Here is a 22109-nt window from a genome sequence, read left to right as displayed (position 1 = left end):
GGAAAACAATGTCATGATTTATGATAACAATAAAATGTCATTGCATCCATCTTTCCCTGAATAGTTGACTTTTGGCTCTGACGGAGATAACTGCTGACTCAAAGTGTGCGGCCTTCACAAATACTTGTTTGTATGCTTAAGTATGATCATGTTGTTTATTGCTGTGTGCAATTTGTTTTATTGTTTGTCAAAAAAAACAGTGGATTTTTTTCATTAAATTACTTTGAAATGAAAAAAAAGCATTAGATTTCAGTGGTGATCAGGTTTCAGATTTCAATAAGAATGCCCCAAAACAGATGATGATAATTTACATAACAATTTAATTAGTTTAAGTAAAAACTGAACGTAAATAACAACCATGCGGCTGAACTACTTCTCTCAGCTTTGAATTTAATTCCATACCCATGGAGTGAGAATTGTACAAATGCAAAAAAACAACAAAACCAGAACAAAAAAAACAACTATACAAATATTGTCATTTCATTATGGTGCATTGAAAAAAAGAATAATAATCTGATGGAACGCAAAAGCTTTAACAGGCCAAAAGTTTGTATATTTTTTAATTCAATAACATGACATGACAGTATTTGAAGACTCATATCCAAATTCCCAGTCCAAGTTTATGTAACACCTCGTCCGTCACAGATTTTAAATATAAAGACACATTGAACTGTTGTGTGGGAAAAGGTGAAAAACATTAGCGCTCTCAGATGAGTGATGGCGACGCCGCAGAGTTTGCCGTGGTCACTTCTGTTGCTGGGACTCGACGTGGTGACGTGGTCGAGCAGGCAGACTAAACTTCCGGACGGGTTGAAGGAGCAGGGGATTGTTGGTGGGGTTTTTTTAGGCGAGTGTGGAAATGTTTATTGGGTCATCTGGGATTCCAAAGCCTGCGCGGCCCACTCCGGAGCAGCCGTACGAATCTTTTCTAGGAGGTTGTTGACTTGGAAACACAGAGACTGGATCTGTTTGTCCCAGGTGGGGAGGGCTTCACGTGCTGTCAGGGTTTAAAAAAAAACAACAAAAAAGAAAATCAGGAGAAAGGGAAACCAACACATTTCCATTTGGTGACAGTGGAACAACACATTTATGTGTGACCACAATGACCACTCTCCATCACAGCACAGCAACTTATTTCTTTATCACTCATGCTTGAAGAGGTTGCCCCCTACTGGCTGCACATAGGTATGCAGTTGGTTTAATGACTCAAATAACAGCATACGCACAGATAAAGTTATAATTTACAGCTCGACAAGCCCTGATTTATGACAACATATTTATTTCTATTATATCTTATGATGTCAAAATCCAAGGACACCACACATGCCGAATCCGCATTTGAATCGATGTCCACTGATAATAAAGATCATTTATACTGATAATAAAGCTCTAGTCAGGAAATGAAAGAAGAGACACAGAAATGAAACAACTTGCGAACAAGAAGCCACACACTGAGGGCTCATATCTATAAACGGTCATTTACTGGAATAAAATGAGTCATCTGGAGTAAACAAAACACAGCATAAGATGGCAGGGCAACTCTGCATCTGGACGAGTGATTGTCCTTGGGATCAAGGACAAAGTCAGTCTTTGTCATTTTCTTTAGTGAGCCAAATGTCTTGGAATTTGCATTTCCCAGGCATCACATAATTAGCTCTCTCTTGCTTAACGTTACTCGCTCATTGTTCTGTACGGAATCTCACGTCAATGGCGGAGAGAGGGAGAGAGTCCACAACAGCGCTAATAATTACAACTTGATGTTTCTTCTGTGTAGGTCTCGTCTACAGTAGGAAACAGTAGGTGGTGTCTTAACAAACGAGAGAGACATTAACCTAAATATCAACTCAACTTCTTTCTTGCACAAAATTCAAGCACTTTCAATGACCCATGTCTATTAAGTTCAAGGGCCTTGAAAAGCAAATATTTCAAATGTGCACATTTTCAAGATATATATCGCAAGATTATTTTCTTTACTATAGATAAAAGTTTAGAATTATACAATGTGCAAACACTTTGAGACATAACGCATATTTGGCATTAATGTTTCACTCAGATGTGTGGAAGAAAGTGTCTTGTTTTAAATTACATTTGTAGACCGAAAATAACAAATAACCTAGTTTCTACAACCAAACGTAATCCGTTTTCAAGGAAACCAGGAAATATTCACATTTAAGAAGCTGTAAATCTAAGCTAAGCTCATTTTAAAACCAAATAGAGTGAGTGGCTTTTGCATGGGTTTTATCTGGGTTCTCCAGTTTCCTCCCATAATCCAAAAACATGCAGATATGGGGATTAGGCAAATTGGACACTCTAAATTGACCATAAGTGTGAATGTGAGAGTGGATGGTTATTTGTCTATATGTGGCCGTGTGATGGACTAGCGATCTGCCCGTGGTGTACCTCGCCTTTCCTATATCAGGTGGATTGTCACCAGCGCCCCCCAGTGGAAGATGAAGCGTTCGAAGATGAGTAAGTGAGTGAATAACAGTGAATTTTAATAAAACAACGATAATTTGATGCACTATTCAAGTTCTGCTCATGAACGTTAAAAACACTGGTTCTCATTACTCACTCTCAAAGTGTACAATGCTGTCTATCTGGTCAATGAAGCCATTCATGCGTCCTTCAGTGATCATCTGGGAAGCAATCTTTTCAGCCTAAAGACAAAGAAAAAGACAGAAGAGTTCATTTTAGATCCAACTAACTCTTCCAAAGAACTGGTTTGGGTGCTTTAATCTGTTAATCTCATCCATGCTTCTCACCTTTGCAGGAGGGATTTCCAACAGTGCTCCGAGCTCTTCAAAGGTAATGTTGTTGTAGAGTTTACTGGCAGACAGCAGGTTGTGCTCAATCACGGCACGGTCCAGGATACTGGAGCCTGAGCCAGAGGATCGTGAAAGCAGGAGAACAAATTTATTTCACAGATTAACATTTCCCGTCTCGTTTCAGACACATTGTGCCATTTACTCATTAAAGTGTGTCCTGCTGCACTTTGACAAATACTGGTGAAGATCACGCAAACAATGGGAAAGCTCTTCAAAGTGTGGCTCGTTGTATAACACACTGCATTTCCAACTAACAGCTTTTCCAGTCTTGCACATGTGAAAGTGTTGTGAAGCCATTATTGAGACACCAACTATGTACTGACCATAAATGGGAGGCCCATTTAGTTGTACTTTGGCAAACTTCACCGGCATCTGCTCTGGTGATCTTGTACCACTCCCATAATTAATTCCAACTAACAACCCCAAGTTGAGCAGATCTTTACTACTGTAAACTGCATCTACGAATTGTCTGTATTATCATTTAGATCGTCCTCTCCCTGCTTCAACATAAAAAAAACACTGGTGAACACTGTCAACAGTAGCTGATGCCTTTGTGATCTATGTTACTATTATTATGTTATGTCAGATTTGTATCAAACTTATAGAGAAAAGCTGTATGAACAACTGCTGCATGTGGCTTCAGTGTCTGCTGCTTGTGAAGGATTAACAAGACAAACAGGGTAAAATTTGTTTTTTGTCTTTTGGTTCACACAGAATTTGGGCTGATATTTACTAATAATTGGATGGATTAAAAACAAGATGGAGCCTTACAATATGATTACAACAATGTTTTATGTTGTTTCCACGTGTATTTTGTTTAATAAATATCTCAAGTCATTACTATAAGATGGACACATGTGATAGCAAACACCTGTGTGAAGACATTCATTTATCTCCACTCACCATCTGTCGTAGTGGCCTTCTGGTGAGGCATCAGCATGGCAGCAAACTCCTGCAGCTGATTTCCTCTGATAATACGGTCCAGATACATCTTCTCCAGAATACCATAGGCTGCCAGCTGCTGACAGCGCTCGTCCTTAAAGAGCGTGGCCAACATACGGGAGCGTTGCTGACCTGCAAAAAAAAGGGGCATACTATAGATCGGTATGGGAACACATCTTTTAATTTACACCAGGCATGTCCAACGTCCGGCCCGCTGGTCAATCACGGCCCTCGGTCAGATTTTGTACAGCCCGCAGCTTTGGTTTCATAATGGATTATTTATGGCTAAGGGCGGAATGGGACAGAAAATCGGCCCCTGTCATGTGTCATCCCCATTACCTCAGCTGATGAGGAGTCCCAGCCGTGACAGACACATGTATGCATTCATCTCCCATTATGTTATCTGACTCCAGATGTTTTAATTTGTTATGGATTTTTTTTGTTCTTCAAAAAGAATTTTTAAAGGGAAAATTGTTTACAAACTTGTCAAAATGGGATGTGGTTAGTAGCCTGTGAGGTGACAATTTAAATGTCCATTATGACATATAATGGTAAGACTGCAGTGGACTCAACAAAGGACTCCTTTGCTCGACCCTCCCTTCCCAACCACATCAGAACTATGGCTCACATTTGTACACCACAAAGGATGTCTGTCTTAATGAATGACATTGTTGTCAAAGCGTCTGCTTTAAAACACAAAATGCATGCTCTGACTGGTTTGTCAGTTCCAGCTGCTGTCAAAACATGATGGTGGTGCAAAATGGTGGCCTCTTTTCTAAAGCAATGAAAACCTAAATTTCTTTTATTTTAAAGCATTTCTACACCTAAATTCAATCCCTGTCAATAACCCTCATAAATGTTACACACTGGACCTCTAAGTTGTTTTGGGTTTCATGCTACAAATCAACCTTTAATATAAAAAGCATGTGTTGTAGTAACTTTTTACTTCCTGTAATTAACCTTAGATGTTGTACAATGTATGATTTGTGGTTGTTTGTTTTAATGAATATACAACTTATTTTGATTTAATTTAATGACTGAATGGTGCATTTTTGAAAAAAACATGAATCTCGGCACATTAGCCTTGACGGTACCTGCGGAGGCCAGTATGGTGCAGTTAAGGGCATGCTTCAGTGCTTCTAGTCGTTCACTCTCATGTACAATGGACTTATAGGACAGCTCGTTGTATCTCTGTGCAGCTTCGATGAACTTCCTCCTGAAGTCTAGGACTCTTGCGTAGCACACCTAAAAAAGAAAGCAGGAGGAAGAATTTATATACACACATAGAGACATTGTTTACTGAAAGGTCCCCATAGTGTTGTTCCTAACTGCAGCAGCTACAGTAATATAAGATATATTATATGACCAGGTGTATGTACACAGCCAATACAGACAGCTCCACTGCACCCACACACATAAGATATGAATAGCAAAAGAGCCACTTCCACTCGGCTAAAGCATGGCTTTGCAGTGACTGCATAAATAGCACTGTGTTATTCTATACTGCATTGGAAAATATATTGTTATAATTTAAAAACTTGGTATTCTGCCCAGCTCTATCTTCTTCTTTTCCTTTCGGCTGCTCCCTTCAGGGGTCGCCACAGCGAATCAACCTCCTCCATCTCACCCTGTTCTCTGTATCCCCCTCTCTCACACCAACTAACTTCATGTCTTCTTTCACTACATCCATAAACCTTCTCTTTGGTCTTCCTCTAGACCTCCTGCCTGGCAGTTCCAACCCCAGCATCCTTCTACCAATATACTACAATATACCAATATATATTCTGCCCAGCGACCATAATATAACCATAATATAATTACGGCGATTGTACCTTATAGTGAATCTGTAGCTGTTCATTAGAGGACTCATTTTGAAGCAATGAGGCTCTGTTGATGTAGGCTTCTGCCTGCACTGGATCATCATCTTCTAAGTACAATCGGGCAATTTTCAGGTACGTATCCAACTTATAATCAACATTGTATTGCCTAAGGAGAGACACAAAGGGGAGTTTAAAGATAACGGATTAGAATAATAAATAAATCTATAAATCAGTCGGTAGCACACTTACTTCTGTCCTGTTTCCAGGGGAATACCAACTAAAACCTGGGCAGCGTTCCTCCAGTCTCCCTCCTTTTCATAAATGGTTGCTAAGTGCTGTCTTATAGATGCTACCTGGAAATATGTAAAAAAAAAAATAAAGTCATCACACAATTCAATCGCTCAATGTTTACATTAACTTTCACGGAGTAATCAGCTCTCATCAGGGCTGTGAGATAGTGCAGGAGTGTTTACCTGTTCCTCAAAAGAGATAACCCTTGGCTGAATCTTCTCCAAGGTGAAGTGATACACTGCCTTAGCTGTGGCATCAGGCAGGTTTGGCAGGTGTGTGCAGAAATCTGTGAGCAGTTGCCTCGAGATGACAAGGCTGACGTTTTCATTGACCACTGTCGACAAAAGAAATGCTGTGACAAGATATCCTTCTACTGTCCAAATGTACCAAACGTGCAGGAAATGCTGATTACATAAAAGAACATAGGGCAGAGCATACTTGCTTCAACAAAGGCCTTCAGCGATTCCAGCTGATCTGCATCTGTGAAGTGAATGGCCTTCTCCAAAATTTGTCGATATCTGCAGCAGATTATACAGGTTTCTTAATGACTGCTTTATTTTTACTGACGAATTAAAGTTTATACCAATATTATTACATTACATGTCATTTAGCAGACGCTTTTATCCAAAGCGACTTACAATAATTACAATATTATATTTTATATTATAAGCGCCTGGCAATGTTTCCTATGACTTCATTATCGAACTCCTTATGTGAAACAAATAATAATCAAATAAGAAACGAGGCATTGCATTTTACAGTATACACAATCATAAAAGACAACACAAACAAATATCGGGAATATAGAGAACTTAAAATTAGGAAAACATTTTCTTTCATAAAATGTCTTGTGCACTGTAAACATCTAAATAAACATTGTATTTGTCATTGTAACCAATAAAATGACAAATGATGACTTTTTATTACCTGCCAAATTGGCTGTGACACATATTTGCAAACTAAAAACACAAATTAAGCAGCATTGATGTTTTATTGGATTGATTATTCATTGATAATACTGCATGTGCCGTGGTAGGATCTTTTGGTCAAATAACAGTTCGACACGACAACATTTTAACTGACCAGACGTATAGAGACTGGTCCACTACAGCAATACTGGTGTTTAGCATCAACTGTGTGGCTACAGAGCTACATTATATATGCTAACATGTCAAAATACTAGCGCAAAGTAATAATGGAGTGAATGTTACCATATGTGCTGATACAATCTATATATTAGTGTAAATAGATTTGCGAAGTCATTGTGTTTTCACGCACAATTGCGGTTCGTGACTGAATATCAAACGTTAACCAGTCGACATGACTAATGAAGCTAGGCGGCTTGCTAAAGTTAGCATGGCTTGCTCTCTCACAGCTATCGCTCTGCTACCTACTATAACGTTGATACCTGGATTTCGATAAGCCTAGGGCTATAATCAACAGGCAAATGTGTCGCAGTATAATTTGTGCTACATACTTGGCAGCGAGATCTTTGTGGGATCCACTTGAATTCATCAGCTGTGCAAGCTCCTGCCTCACTTCGGTCGCCATTTTCGCCAACGAAGTGTCAACAAGAAGCCGCTTCCTCTGCCAAGAGCGGCGAGAGGCTTCCCAATCGTATGGTCCTCCAGACAGACAGACACACACACACACAGTACAGCCCGCCTGCTGCAACATACATACACAAAAAACAGGACGAAAGCTAGTTCAAGATAAATTAATACATTAGGTCTGTAACTAACAATTATTTTCACAACTGTCTATTATTGTTCTCGATTAATCGAATACATCTTTGGTCCAGAAAATGTAGAAATTATGTATTGTTTGTTTATTATATTGAGCAAATAAACCAGAAAATGTTCACATTTAAGAAGCAGAAAAATCAGAAAGTGTGTTTAAATTATTGTAATAATAATAATGATAATTGATTTTGGGTGCCTTGTACAAACAGAGTCATGAATACCAATAAACAAGTCATCAGAATTGAAAATATTTTTTGGAATCATATGTTTTAATGCACTTCTCATTGCCCCTTTCCAATGCAATAGATTAGTTACAAAAGGTTCAAAATAAATCCTTAAAAATTTGGATTTCAATGGATTATTTTCATGTAAAGTTTTAAACAATTCTTCTGCAGAAATCCACAAAGAAAGTGTCAAAGAGGATAATATTAATGTCAATCATCAGCTAAAGCCCAATGGAGTAGATGTAGATGTGAAATAAATGGGATAAAGATTCAGAAACTTACATTTGTTGTCAATATGTAAGAATTTGGGAGAGAGTGTAAGAATTGTATGTAAGAATTGGTTGGATATCGTGTCGACATTTGACACGTACTTCCCTGTGTTGTTAATACGGAATATGTGCGGCAAGAGCTATGTTGTACTTTTCATGTGGCCTGTGCCTTTAAAAATTGCGTACCTGTGACGTAAGGCTCGGAGGGCGTGGCCGGCCTGTGAAATGTCAGGGAGGAATGGCGCTCGGCGCGGTATTTTGAACAATCGCCCTTTGCTTTCCTCGTTTTATCTGGAAACGTTGCCCTTCGCAAGATCCTCTGGTAAGCACGACTGACTCATGCCGCGCTCCGGAGTCCGCCACACGGTCTTCAGTGGGACGCTGCGCACTTGAGAATGTGTATGAATGTTGAGGTATAATGTTGGGGCTAGCTAGCTCAGGGTTAGCAAGCTCAGCAAGTTTGCTAGTACAGTTGTCCTGCCCGCTGGCGCTGGGCTGCTGCTTTGGAAGCTTCTGAAGATGGTGTTTTCGATGGTGATGATGATAAAGATGATGGGAAGCTAACGTTAGACGCCTGAGGAGCACAGGGGCCCAGGTATTCCCTGCAATTGAGTACATGTGACACAGTGTATGTAGAAACAAAGTTTCCTAATAAAAATGTGGTGAACTCATTGAAAGTGTAAAGTAAAACCCTAGTTAGCTGAACACAGAGTTGTTTTGATTGGACTACTGCACAGTACTCGTGCTTGTGTGCGCTGTCAAAAATTGTACCAGCACATGGGCAACACCACATACCTTAATTTCTAGCTTTCATTACATAGGTACAAATGTGATGTGTTTTATCTGGGTCAAATAGACGCTGACAATTTGTTTAATTAAAGCGTTTTCTATATATATATTTATATTTGAACGGGTCAGGCCACACTGACTATAAGAAATAGCCCCCAAATAGTCCCTCTACATTCCGCTGGGAAATGTAAAGGTGCAGTTGTGTTAAATGTTTCAGCCCGAGTGTACATCTAAAGTGACAGGGAATATATTGAACGCTAGCATTGTTTACGTTGCCAGAGTTTAGTGTTTGCTTATACTTCTCATTTAGCAGCAACTGTTCCTCTAAGCTATTGTGTGACTGCTTTGTTTGAGATAATTGCGTGCGGATGGCATTGCCCACTGTAAATAAGGCTAAAATGCAACGCCTCATCCTTTACAGCTCAGTGTTAGCCGGGGAGCTAACTGAGCTGATGACGAGGTAAAAATGGCGGATCTTTCGAAATCCAACCCCAGCCTGAAATAGAAACGCAGCCAGCAAACAGCTTGTCGTATTTTCCTCACCCTTTGACCCCATCGGCACCGGTTGTATGGTGTTTTAATGAATATGAATGCGTGCAGCAACGTTTTCTAATGGACGTGAAAACAATAGGAGCAGCTTGCTGTTCGTGTGTGCGTGTGTTTACAATAGGGTGGGTAGTGTTCATACGTGTGTTTCGGTGGATTAATGTTGAGTGGAGTGCAGCAGGACAAAGATACGCCGTGGCCTAGTGAACCCACGATCAGCTGTCAGCTCCCGTCAAAATCACTAGGAGTTTAATGTTACTCACGCACAGCAAGCAAACTTATGTATTGATTAAGTCTCATGTGTCTGCTGAAAACTTATTCACAGATGTCAATAAACCGCAGTGTTTTGTTTTTCTGTGGCCATGGCTAACTCGCTAACTGTTTACATTTTTTATTTTAATTCATGTAATGTTGTTTTTTTTTTGTCTTTGTAGTCTCTTTTTATTGATTGTAAACGTGTATATAACAGTAAATGGGCGGGGAAACATTATTTCTTTCCCCAACTCGCTCAAAATATTCCCACCAACTCAACCAAGAACTAGTGAAAGCATTCAGATAGCTAAAATCAGCATGGAATAGAGCTGCAACAATTATTTGATTAGTTGATTATCGATGGAGTATTTTTTCAATTAATAAAACAAGCTTTCTGATTTTCAGCTTCGCTTCAGGTTTGTGGACAATACGAGTTATTTGAGAATTATTTTAATTATTTCCAGGTTTTGAACATTTTCAGATATTTTACGGATCAAACAAGTACTTGAATCATTGAGAAAATAATTGACAGATTAATCAATTATGAAAATAATCGTTAGTTGCAGCCCTAGTATGGATCAAGATCTGTATTTCCTCCATACTACACAGTAACTGACGTATGAGGTAGTATTGCACTACTGACATTTATAGTACAGTTATTAACAAAAACATTAAAAACTCCCCTACTTTACATGATTAACGACCAGTAAAATCCTGACTGTACATATCTGTATCGCCACCAAAATTGAGTAATTTCTACCTTGGGCCATAACATCCCCAGATATTTAAAAAAGAAAATCAAAATTCTGATGTCTTAAACTTGGCGAAAGAGGTATATAACCAGTACATGTAAAGGCAGGAAATTTCATGTATGTCACAGGCAGGGTCCACGTGAGGATATAAACTTTGCACAAGCACAATGTCCACATTATTTTATAACCTAGACGAATGAATTAATGTATATTTCAGGATAGAGACCATCAGATTCCAACTGACAACTGGGACAATATACTGGCTGGCATTAGCTGATGGCTGAGATACTGGTAACTGTGCATCAGCTGATAAATGCAAGGGTTCTTTAAATGGACATGTACTGTGCATTGCATGTGTGCAATAATGTAGGTACTACTCTGATGGACAGACTACAGAAGGATGACCAAAGAAAATTTCACAAATCTATTTTAATTAATTATTTACATTTTTTTTTTCAATAAAAAGCTTAAGCAGATTTGCTAAATTTTACAGTGACTTTGAAAAATAATTGTGTTTCTCCTTCATGACTAGTAGAGAGCTGAGACGTTGCAAGCATGGATGTGGTGTCACCAGAGCTCAACAGCCTCCTGCCTGATGAGATCATGGATACTGAGTCCATAGAGGAGGTCCCCCAACCTAACACCACCACAGTTCAGTCAGAGACCAGTGATGACACATCGGTCCCAATGGAAACTGATACACCCATGGCTGCAGAGAAGCTGAGTATATGTTCAGGTGCTGCTTCATCGAAACAGACTCGGTCTCTGACCACCACCTCCACAGACTCTATACTTGGCAGCAGCTCAGGGGGTCAAATCTTAATTTCCAGTTCACCACCATCCCTTCTTACCCTCAAATCAGCCCTGGCTACATCCACAGCCTCTACCAAGACTACAGACAGTGTGACCAGTATAACCAGCGTCTCTACAAGTGGATTACAGAAGCTCACAGCTCCCTTCACCATCTCTCCCGCAAACCACCAGATCATACTCAACAAAGTGGCCTCGTCTCAAGCCACAGAAGCGGCAAAGACTGCAGGCACACTGCCCCAAGTCATCAAGCAGGATGGACAAAAACTCTTGGTCACAACAATAGGAAAGACAGGGCAGCCTATAGTGCTGCAGCTGCCTCACATGGGCAACAGGCCTGGTGGTTCACACACTTCAGGAGATCTCAAGTCTCAAGCTCCACAGTTTAAAGTGGTGACCATTGGTGGAAAAGAGCTAAAGCCAATGGTGAGCACTCCTGGAAACCAGTTGACCACTTTGCAGGCCCAGCAGCTGAAGACGGTACAGGTACTGCTCAGTTTGTATTACACTTTAAATTGATGCATTTTATGTTCATATAATTTTATAATTTTATAATTTCAATGCAACTTTATTGGCATTTTGTCACGCATAACAGAATGAAAGACTATCTTTGGGGTCCAATACAAAATAAATATCATAGATAAACATATCAAATGTTTTGAACACTTGTCTGCCGGACTGGTGGAGAAGGGTTGGGCACAGATTGTGTCATAACATTAACTTCGTAATATATGAAACTGATTAAAAATTAAAGTTTTATACATAAAGTAAATGTAAGTCACTCCCTCATGCACCATTGTGAACTTAGCTTGCTAATAACAATTGGAGGATATAGTGTCAAATTAGTATTCAATGACCATCCTTGTGTTAACACATATTGTCCAGAATAGTCCATATTAATCAGTAATTCAATAATAATGAATTTTCATTTGGCTACATGTAACCAGTTGACATTAAATACAGTTTTAGTCTCTGTAGTCATATGATTTGAAAACAAAATGTCTGTTTTAAAACAGAACAGATTTAATTTATTATTGCATAAAAATAATAATTGCTTCTTCTTTTTGCTTGTAATGTGACTGAATTGAAAAGGTTGAATATTTTGTTCATTTGCAAATCAAATCTTTGTCTTCAAAGACCTTAAAAATAAGAACATGTCAGTGGAAATAATTTAGTTATCAAGATTTTACTTCACCCTGGAAGAAAGTGAATTAAAACGGTTGAATTAGTAAAGCACACATTGATTTGACTGACTGTTTCCACAGATAGCGAAGAAATCACCAGCATCGTCAGCTGCACCAATTAAGTTGTTCATCACAAAAACTGTCAACAGCAAAGGCCTGACACCACAGACGACAGTTCCTGCTGGTTTTGCTGGTGAGGATGTTTGAATGATTTTTGCATCATAATTGAACTCCGCTTTTCTTTGTCTTTTAGCAAGACTTCCTTTTTCTATTTTTAAGTACTGAAATGTCAGCTGTTGTTACAGGACGAGTTGTGACACAGACTACCGCAGTGATGCCCCCGAGGACCATCACTCTGTCGGACACCCACAGCGCGAGTATACAGAGCATTCCTGGCAAAAAAATAGCTATTTCACCCCTCAAGACTCCCAGCAAGGTTAATTTTACACCATTCTCTTTTTTCCATCATATTCACAGTAAATTGATTTTTCTGAAATTAAATTGAAAGTTTTCAGAACACAACTGAAACTTCTACCACAGTTTTATGATTACAGTACAGTGCATGTCATGGCCCTGCACCTGATAAAACGATGCATTTCAGTCCATTTCTGCCAAACTACTCTTTAATCATTGTTTAATATCTATAATATAAAAGTGAAGGTTGGACAGTAAATCATTGTCATATGAAACCAGCAGTTTGAAAAGTTGAAATGAAAGGCTTCAGTGTTTAGCATTATGGATTATGCAGCATCTCTGACCCAGGATTTTGTCTTTACTGTCAATACATATTCATGTGTCTTTCTTTTAAGTTGGCATCCTTGCATTAGATTGTAGAGTAGCTTTGGTGATGCCATTTCTGTTGGCACATTGAATATGGAACTGAAGCTGGACTCAAAAAAATATATTTTAAAATCAAATTGTAGTATCCTTCAAATAAATCTCAAGTATCCCCAAATAATTCAGCCTTATTTTCAGAAACCAGCTAAATGCAGTACAGCATCTACATTTCAGCAGGTCACTCACTGATACTTAGTGTATAAGTGAAACCCAGAAGTCTCAAGGGAATATTCATGAGATATCTTTTGTGTTTAATAATTGATGAGATGATCCTACTCTTCTCCTCTCTACCAGGTAACTGTGGTATCTGTGGCCTCGCCGACCTCCAGCTCCTCTCTGAAGTCGGTGACGTTGCCTGTCAACGTAGCAATCAACCAGCAGATCCTTGCAGTCCAGCAATCCACGTCTGTTTCTCCGGTCAAGGTGGCCACCAGTCAGGCGACTGTACAGGTACGTGCCTGTGTTGTCCGCGTCAGTTTGAAGACATCAGCTCTGGAATAGAAATAGACTTCACAATCTGCTAAAGCCACAGTCGTGTCTAATGTAGTGAAAGACGAGACACAAAAAACATCCACTTACATGTCTGTAAATGTCAGTGTGTTCAATGCTCATTGATCTTTTGCCATTTACACTTAAAGGTGCCTTTTTTTCCTCCCAATGTGGACATTTTCAGAATATTAAACCAGTGCATTCTGTGTCTGTGGGGGGAGTCGCAGCCTCCCAGTTCAAGACACTCATCCCACTGGCCACCCAGGCGAATGTTCAGCAGATCCAGGTGCCAGGAAGCAGGTTTCACTACGTCCGCCTGGTCACGGCAACCACAGCGAGCAGCACAGGACAGCCCAGTGGTCCCAGCACCAGCTCCATACAGACAGGTAAAAAACAAATCTCTGATAGTAAGGCGATTTGGCACTTCATGTTGTTTAGCAAAGGCACATCTTGAAGCACCGCTGTGGCAACATATGATGATTTACATCAAAGTGCCCTTTAATGAAAATCTTTCCACTTGGCAGCCATCTTGGGAACATATCCAGACAGCTATTTCAGACTGACGAGACCATTACAGGTCATGTAATTGTCGTCGGGAGCATAAAAACTACTTATGTGCTATAATCAGTCAAATTTGAAAGAAATGCATAAATACATGAACGACTTTGCCACATAATAAGGTTTTAAACACCTTTATTTTCAGCTCTCCCACCACAACATTTGAGCATATTTGTGCATAATATAAATACACTTTTTACAACATTTGTGTCACCAAATATTATTTTGAATTGGTGAACCAGCCATTTCCAAGTGACATCTGTTTGATAAATAAATATAATTCATTGAATCTTGAATCCTGGAGATATTTCTTACCTGTGACCCACTCTCTGGGAATGATTCCTCTATAATTTCTCTGTTGACATCCCACAGCTAAACCTATGGGGGTCAGTACAGGAGCAGTGAGGATGTCTGTCCCTATCGTCCAGGCACAGACCATGAAACAGGTACCATTTTAACTGCATTTGTCATTAATGTTGACTGAAATGTTCCTTGAACTGCATTCATGGATCAAACTCCCCCATAGGTGGCACCTAAACCAGCAGCACAAGTAGTAACCACCACTCAGACCCAACAACGCCTCATTATGCCTGCAACTCCACTACCCCAGATCCAGCCCAACTTCACTAACCTCCCTCCAGGAACCGTCCTGGCACCAGCTCCTGGGGGTGGGAACGTGGGCTATGCAGTAGTGCCAGCACAATACGTCACACAGGTTAGAGGGTCCTTTTGGTGTGTTGTTTGTAAATTAGATATACACTATGCATGTGTGAGGCCTTTACCATTGTGTCCTCTGCCCTCCTGTAGCTCCAGCAGTCACCGTATGTGACCCTCGCCAGCACTGGTTTCCAAGCGTCCAATGCTGTCCAGACTCAGGCCAGACTGCCACTTAACGGGTAAGAAAGGGCATGGACAATAATATCACTTGACTTCAAATTAAAAAGGAAATGAAACTCAAAATAGCAAGTACTTCCTAATTGGTAAAAAAAACCAAAAAACGATCTTGGCTATCTGAAAACCTGCCACAATGTTTTTGAAGGCCCCTCTAGGGACAAGGCTATGGAAATAAGCAGCAGCTATAAATGCAGTCATGCATCACATTGGAGTGTTGTTGTGCAGTTCTGTGTATGTTATCTGTCTACCAAAATAAATTGGCTTAATGTTCAAGCATATGCCAAATAAAAATAGCTGTTCAGTTACATTATGTGTTGGCAGTGTCACATAAACCACAGTTAAACTGAGGACGTCACCCACGTGTAATGACTGCCCAACAGTTAATTTTTCTAGAAAGATCCAACTGTAACAGATGAAACAAATCACTAACTCATCATTCATCATTTCTTAACAGTTGAACTTAATGTGCTCTAATTAGCATTTTTGTTGGCCCACAGCATGTCAACAGCTGAGTCAACCTCAAGACCAAGGAAACCGTGCAACTGCACCAAGTCACAGTGTCTCAAATTGTGAGTATGACTCTGTTTCACAAATGGTTGGAGATCAAGCTTGACTGTTTAATGAATACATGTGTAACTAAATCAAGAGTTATTTGAGTAAGTAAGCATCATTTTCTTTAAATTTCTATCATTCACTTTTAAACTTGAGTATTATGAACCCATCATGCTCGGACCTATGCTGGAGAAAATCTGAATTATTATTCAGCTTTATCGATTTCTTTTTTATACAGAGCAAAGAAACCAGCAAATATTTACATTTATGAAGCTGCAAAATCAGAGAGCTTGTTTTACTGATATAAAAAAATACTTCAGTTTAGACAGATTAGAAAGCTGTCAATGAGTTCATACAATTGGGTATATGTGATGCTCAAGTAAGTCTTGAATAAACCTGGTGTAATAAACATGAAATAGATCAGGTTACTGGTTTTACCAGTAATCTCAAGTCCGATTCCACTCCAGATTTAAAAGAATCAGGGTGATGTTTCTTGTTAGAAACTACCAAGCCAATAAAAGTAACATATTTATAGACTAGGCTAGATTTGTGTATGCTGAAAACTACTTGCCTCTTTTCCCCAAGCCATGACCCAATTGAGACCTTCATCTTGTTCTGTTTGCCAATAGCACACACTGACATTTTTAACTTCTATACTAACTTTCGTTGTATCCTACGATTCACTAGTCATCATCTTACAGTTAACGCACATTATACTTGATGTCTTGGCCAATCTTTTAAGATTACTTAAATCTTAAATCAGAAGGCAATACTGAAGAAACTTCATGAAGCAAGTGTGTTTTTCTTTCTCTAGATACTGCGACTGCTTTGCAAATGGTGAATTCTGCAATAATTGTAACTGCAACAACTGCTTCAACAACCTGGAGCATGAAACGGAGCGTCTCAAAGCTATAAAGGTGAGGAGGAGGTTCATCGTGAGCACAGTTTGATTGCAGACAGGTGGATTAGTATTTGATGATGAATATTGGCTTTCACAGACATGTTTGGAACGAAATCCAGAGGCCTTCAAACCTAAAATTGGTAAAGGCAAAGAAGGAGAGTCGGAACGTCGGCACAGCAAGGGCTGCAACTGCAAAAGATCGGGTTGTCTGAAGAACTACTGCGAGTGCTATGAGGTGGGTTTTCACTCAGTGGTCGTTTTCACACGTAATAGTCCGCCAGACTCGGTGCGATTGGGAACTCTGTTCAATTGGGGGTTGCAGCATTCAGCCGGTCTGAGTTTGTTTTCACACTTTTGCACTTTAGTGAAACGAACCAAACCTTTTGAATAATGTATTCCCCTCTTCGCCTGAGGTGGCGCTGCATCAAGAATTACTGAAGGAGAAGACACGACAAGACAAACAATGAACAAGAAAATTCGCTCATCTTGGTTAATGCTATCATTCTCCACGTATGTTTTGGTTGTGTTGTACCCACGCCCTGTGTTGTAGTCCCCTTCCTGTGCTTGGTTCACTTGAGGCCAACTGAGACTTGTGTTTTTAGGCGGACCAGAGTTTGCTTCTTTGATGTGCATAAGAGTTTGGTTGTGCTGTCGCACCTCCCCAAACAAACAAACTAGGGTTTGTGTGAATGTACCCTGTGTTGTTTTGCAGCAAAGTATAAATGTAGTTCCTTTCTTTGTTTCTCCCTTCCAACTTGCACCATTATTGACATTGTGTATATTCCTTTTGTTTGAACTGAAGGCGAAGATCATGTGCTCGTCTATTTGTAAATGCATCGGCTGTAAGAACTTCGAGGAGAGCCCGGAGAGGAAGACGCTGATGCACTTGGCGGATGCGGCAGAAGTGCGAGTGCAGCAGCAGACTGCAGCCAAGACCAAACTGTCCTCGCAGATCTCAGACCTCCTCACACGGACGACGCCGGTTATATCAAGTGGAAGTGGAAGGTACTGTAACACATTTACAGCTAAAATGAGATAGAGGAGCAACTCGGTCTAAAAATGGGGGTGTTTTGGCCTCTAGTGGAACGGAGGCAGGACACACCTAACTCAATAAATGTATTCCCCACTAGTGCTAGACAGTGTTCCCACTGAATGGCGTTGTTGAGCTGCTGTGCATGGATACGTGCTGGTGTCACCACCTCTGCTACTGGCTGATGACATGTTTGTCTGATGATGTATTTTCTCCCTAAGACTTTATTTTGGTTTCTCCACAGGCTGCCATATACTTTTGTAACAAAGGAGGTGCTGGAGGCTACGTGCGAGTGTCTGCTGGAACAGGCCAAAAAGGCTGAACAGACTCACCAGCCTCAGGCTGAAGCAGAGAGGCTGATCCTGGAGGAGTTTGGACACTGCCTCATGAGGATAATTAGTTCTGCGGGGAAAGCAAAAGCAGACTGTGCCTCCATTAACTGCTAGGCAAAGTGTTGCTGAGACCTTCCACTCTCTAACCCAGCCCTGTGGTGGCCACGGGAGACTCTGCACTCTGTCTCAGACCGCTGGTGTTTCTCTCCTGCAGTAGGAACAGGTCGTCTCCCTCATCAGAAGGCAGAACAATGACCTGAAAGTAAACAAATGTGTTTGCCTGGGCCAAGCTAAGGCCAGCTGGAATAATAAACACAGAACAGTTGTTTGCACTGTTCTTAACTGAAGGACAAATGGACGCCACCTGTGGTGGCTCTGCCTTCAAAAACTGCTCCTCACACTCGTTCTCCTGTCCGTGACAGACAGATATGACTGACCAGCCTAGTGCTGAGAAGAATAAACACATCTCTTCACTTTATTTTCCCTACAAGGCCATAAAAAAAGCAAGTTTTTCACACCTCTGTTCTTCCTTTTATATTCTGTTTTTCCTTTTCTGTTCTCATGTTGATATTTTTTTTGAAAAGAATGCTTGTGCTTTTTAATGTAATCAGTATTTTTGCCTTTTAAGTAGACGAGCAGGACCTGTACCCTTTTGATATTTATTTTGACATGTATTTGTATTCAATCGAGAGCTAATATTGTGTGGCGTATAGTGCTACATACTGTTAATCATTAACCACAGCTAGGCTAAATTGTTTCAAAGAAAATAAGTAGCGGCAGTCTGGGGTTTTATCCTAAAGGCAGTTGTGAAATGCACACACACAATGCATTATATACACACATACACAGCACCGCTCACAATAGTTGACTTGAGTGGCAGAGGCACACACTGGTGCTGTTTCCTGTTTTATTAGTCCCATGCTTTCTGGACATTAAAAAAAACAAACATCAACTCGGAAAATAACTGGTTAAGTGTTTTTTCTGATACTTCATCAAAACTAGAGACAACAAAGAGGTGAACTGCAGTTAACGGATCTGTCCAAAGCTCTGATGACACAGATGAAAACATTTCTGAGCAGGGAAAGAACATAAGCCGTGATGATTATTATTATTTACTCATCATTTACGTTTGTTTTCTTCAAACTCTCTACAGTCTGTTTGCGATACATTCAGGTGCTAGCTGTGTCATGACTGTCAAAGTAGAGCTGCATCAAATGATAATTTCACATCACTGATTTAATAATTTGCCCATTATTTTCTCAATTCTGTGTAAGAAATGCCCAAATGTTACATCTTTAGATGCTTTGTTTTGTCTTTTTTTTGTATTAATATTATTATTATTATTATAATAACAGGCTACTGCTGTCAATCAAATCCAATCAAACCAAACCATGTGATCATAAAGTCTAGAGATGCACATTATTATGAGCATGATATCGGTATCTTAATCAAATATTGTCAAACATGCAAAAGATCCCCTGATATGACTATGGACTAAAACAGCAGGGTGAATAATAGGCTGCTACCTAATTGACTTCTATACTTTTCTGGTTCTTTATTTTGCACAATGAAGAAGATCCATGTCTACATCTGTATGACACAAATATGCAAGATATTATGTTAATTTCACTAAATGACCAGCATATCGGTACAGGTCATCAGCCCGAGCACCCCCAATATATTGGCATATCGGCTAAAAGTCCAATATTGTGCATCCCTAACACAGTCCTGATCAAATCAGATGTTCTTGATTTTTGAAACCTCAAAATAATAAATAACTCTTAAAAGGTTAGTGATACAGAAAGAAATCTTTGTTATATTTATTTCTAGCAACCTTTTTTTTAGTTAGTGTTATGTTAGTAGTCATTTAAAAACAAGAATTACAAATGTTTATTGGTTAAAGCTGCTCCAATTGATTTTTTTCTTTGGGTCACATCTATATTGAATATTTTGGGGGGGGTTTGACTTTGGACAATTGGCATAAACCATCTTGGGGTTACTGATGAAAAGCTTAATCAAGAAAATAAGAATTTTTAGCTTCATCCTACTTAAATTATGGTTCATTAAGAAAATATCTGTCAGGATTGTGAGGGTGTTCAAACAGATTTGATAGAGTGATAAATAACTTGTGTTGGTTACACCTGAACATGGTCCAGACTGGTTCACACAGGGTTTGCCTCAAGTTGCCATTTACGGATTCCATGTTTCTTTGTATTTCCACGTTGTCTTCATATTTCAGTCGTGGAGATTGTCGCTCGGTGACAGTAACACATTCATCTAAAGCTGCCAGTGAGAGAGAAGGATGAGTGTTTGATATTCTTGTCCACACTCCTTACCAGTTGGTGGCGGTAGTGTACCATTATGTTGTCTGTTAACTGCCAATAAGAGTCCAACAAGAAAAGGAGGAAGACAAGTTTCTGTGCCGTGTGACGTCGTTGTCGTATGCTGAGGACTTGACCTACATGTAAGTTTCTGATAAGACACGTAAAACATTTACTCAGAAACGTGTTAAAGACATTTTGTTTTTATCAAACAAGTTACTAGTTGCTAACGACGAGCTAGCTTCGTAGCCCTAGTTTACATTGAGGATGATTTTCGAACGAGGTTTCGATCAGTAACGTTAGCTACATTTCTGAACACGTGGAGGTTACAAAAGAAATAACTACTTATTTTATGCTGTTAATGTTACGAAACCAGCACAATTGCTGCGTTACCAACACACTGTAGTCAAGACTTCCGCTAAATAACGGCACTTTAAAAAAAAAAGTTTTATTAGTATTTAATACAATTAAAATGTTTGCGTATTGTGCAATATTACGCAGTAGGGTAGTTTTCCACTGTGTAAATGTAAATTTAGTTAACATCTCACTCTTATAACGTCTTATTTTGACAGGTTAGCTGAAGGAAATTGCTTCCAGCTTGTGGACCAGACATTGTGTATGTATTGCAGTCATTTAGTCAATAACTTGAGAGAATTGCCATGAATCCCAATGATTATGTCAATCACTACCCATCTGACCCATGCCTATGTCTGGGGAAGATTATCTGTAAACTTCTGAATGAGGGTTTGGCATTGATGGAGCCTGCTGCTGGTGTTCAGTGTCTCTGATATGGATCTAACTGTTTCACTTTATCACATTTCAGGGGCGACCTGCTGAATTGACTACAGATGCCATTGTGACTGTCATACCAGTCTTGAGGTGGTGTGATTCTCCCCCCTCCACACTTTTTTTCAAAATAAAAGCAAACAGTCTAGATGACAGTTGTTGTGTGTTTATTGCATGGTTGGGGAAATAGGGGGACAATCTGTTTAATTTCTCTTACTATCTGTATTTAATCCCCTCAATGACAATGGGTGGCAGTTGTAAAGTGAAATAATTGTGCATTTTACTCATGTAGTGTACTTTGACTCAATATAGGTATGCCTTTAGTTTAAGAAGGAAATATGGTGTAACAATTTTTCATATTAATGAATATTTGATATTTTCAAGTTCAGTGCAGGGAAAGTCGAAGTCTTGCTTTTTAAACTACATGAAAGTATACTCATGCAGATTGGTTTGTTTGCCAATAAGGTATTTTAATTCTATTGTAATTATCAATGTGTAAACATGCTTGGGGGTGTGATCGAACAGTTATGAAATATATTTCTTTGTCAAATATCACTGAAAGTTCACAGTACCAAACGTATGAACATTCAATACAAATACAGGAAAACTGCAATATATGTCATGCCGTAAATACAATTAATTTCCATCTGTCAAATGGGCCATTCTGCAAGTGTTCAGTTTGATTGCTATTTATCCTTACTTGGTAAAACTCATAATTGTGACTTGGTATCATTAGTAGATGTTGGTGTTATCCCAAACACATTTATCTTTTTTATTTGTTTTAGTCATTTAAGTATGACAAAACTATGACTGTGGATCATAGGGCTGTACTATTTTATGGGAAATAAATGTCCAAGTCATTTATTATAAAATGCTGATATACAGTGGATTATTATTATTATACTGTACTTAAACTACGTTTAATTTAAAAAAAATAATTAAATTTAAAAGAAGTCAGCGATG

General features: G+C 39.4%; 2 protein-coding genes and 1 long non-coding RNA gene across 6 annotated transcripts; 2 read left to right on the top strand and 1 right to left on the bottom strand.

Annotated features, from left to right (window-relative positions):
• Positions 1–300: 300 nt before the first annotated feature.
• On the bottom strand, positions 301–7517 carry cops4 (COP9 constitutive photomorphogenic homolog subunit 4 (Arabidopsis)). 2 transcript variants are annotated; one of them, XM_058617968.1, is made up of 10 exons: positions 7356–7517; positions 6317–6396; positions 6061–6212; positions 5837–5940; positions 5600–5753; positions 4862–5012; positions 3729–3899; positions 2763–2878; positions 2573–2657; positions 301–997 (listed from the first exon to the last, which is right to left on the bottom strand). In XM_058617968.1, exons 1-10 carry the CDS (start codon positions 7427–7429, stop codon positions 864–866), a joined length of 1221 nt encoding a protein of 406 aa, XP_058473951.1. In that variant the 5' UTR covers positions 7430–7517; the 3' UTR covers positions 301–863. The 2 variants fall into 2 exon arrangements, with proteins under 2 accessions (XP_058473951.1, XP_058473950.1); XM_058617967.1 differs by having other exon boundaries at positions 2763–2886; positions 3731–3899.
• Positions 7518–8321: 804 nt separating this feature from the next.
• On the top strand, positions 8322–19831 carry lin54 (lin-54 DREAM MuvB core complex component). 3 transcript variants are annotated; one of them, XM_058617851.1, is made up of 14 exons: positions 8322–8435; positions 10988–11748; positions 12528–12639; positions 12752–12882; positions 13578–13733; positions 13957–14158; positions 14703–14776; positions 14857–15045; positions 15138–15226; positions 15722–15793; positions 16591–16693; positions 16775–16912; positions 17480–17682; positions 17952–19831. In XM_058617851.1, the coding sequence occupies exons 2-14, from the start codon at positions 11008–11010 to the stop codon at positions 18151–18153; spliced, it is 2412 nt and encodes an 803-aa protein (XP_058473834.1). In that variant the 5' UTR covers positions 8322–8435; positions 10988–11007; the 3' UTR covers positions 18154–19831. The 3 variants fall into 3 exon arrangements, with proteins under 3 accessions (XP_058473834.1, XP_058473833.1, XP_058473835.1); XM_058617850.1 differs by having other exon boundaries at positions 10985–11748; XM_058617852.1 differs by lacking the exon at positions 8322–8435 and adding an exon at positions 8549–8708 and having other exon boundaries at positions 10985–11748.
• Positions 19832–20028: 197 nt separating this feature from the next.
• Positions 20029–21301, top strand: LOC131446553 (uncharacterized). Its single transcript, XR_009233939.1, has 3 exons — positions 20029–20503; positions 20933–20976; positions 21184–21301. It is a non-coding gene; the product is annotated as an uncharacterized LOC131446553 (long non-coding RNA).
• The last annotated feature ends 808 nt before the right edge of the window (positions 21302–22109 follow it).

Source organism: Solea solea, chromosome 19 (genome assembly GCF_958295425.1).
Source record: "Solea solea chromosome 19, fSolSol10.1, whole genome shotgun sequence".
In the NCBI taxonomy this organism is placed as follows: domain Eukaryota; kingdom Metazoa; phylum Chordata; class Actinopteri; order Pleuronectiformes; family Soleidae; genus Solea; species Solea solea.
Note: the sequence above shows the minus strand (reverse complement) of the source record. Positions and strands in the feature narration are given on the sequence as shown.

Excerpts from the sequence above, each read along its gene's own strand:
- lin54 (XM_058617851.1), top strand. The coding sequence starts at position 11,008 with ATGGATGTGGTGTCACCAGAGCTCAACAGCCTCCTGCCTGATGAGATC. Across the intron at positions 15,046-15,137 it reads CAGCACAATACGTCACACAG|CTCCAGCAGTCACCGTATGT; the intron begins GTTAGAGGGTCC and ends GCCCTCCTGTAG. Across the intron at positions 16,694-16,774 it reads AGCGTCTCAAAGCTATAAAG|ACATGTTTGGAACGAAATCC; the intron begins GTGAGGAGGAGG and ends TGGCTTTCACAG.
- cops4 (XM_058617967.1), bottom strand. The coding sequence starts at position 7,429 with ATGGCGACCGAAGTGAGGCAGGAGCTTGCACAGCTGATGAATTCAAGT. Across the intron at positions 6,397-7,355 it reads CACAAAGATCTCGCTGCCAA|ATATCGACAAATTTTGGAGA; the intron begins GTATGTAGCACA and ends AATCTGCTGCAG. Across the intron at positions 2,658-2,762 it reads TGGAAATCCCTCCTGCAAAG|GCTGAAAAGATTGCTTCCCA; the intron begins GTGAGAAGCATG and ends CTTTGTCTTTAG.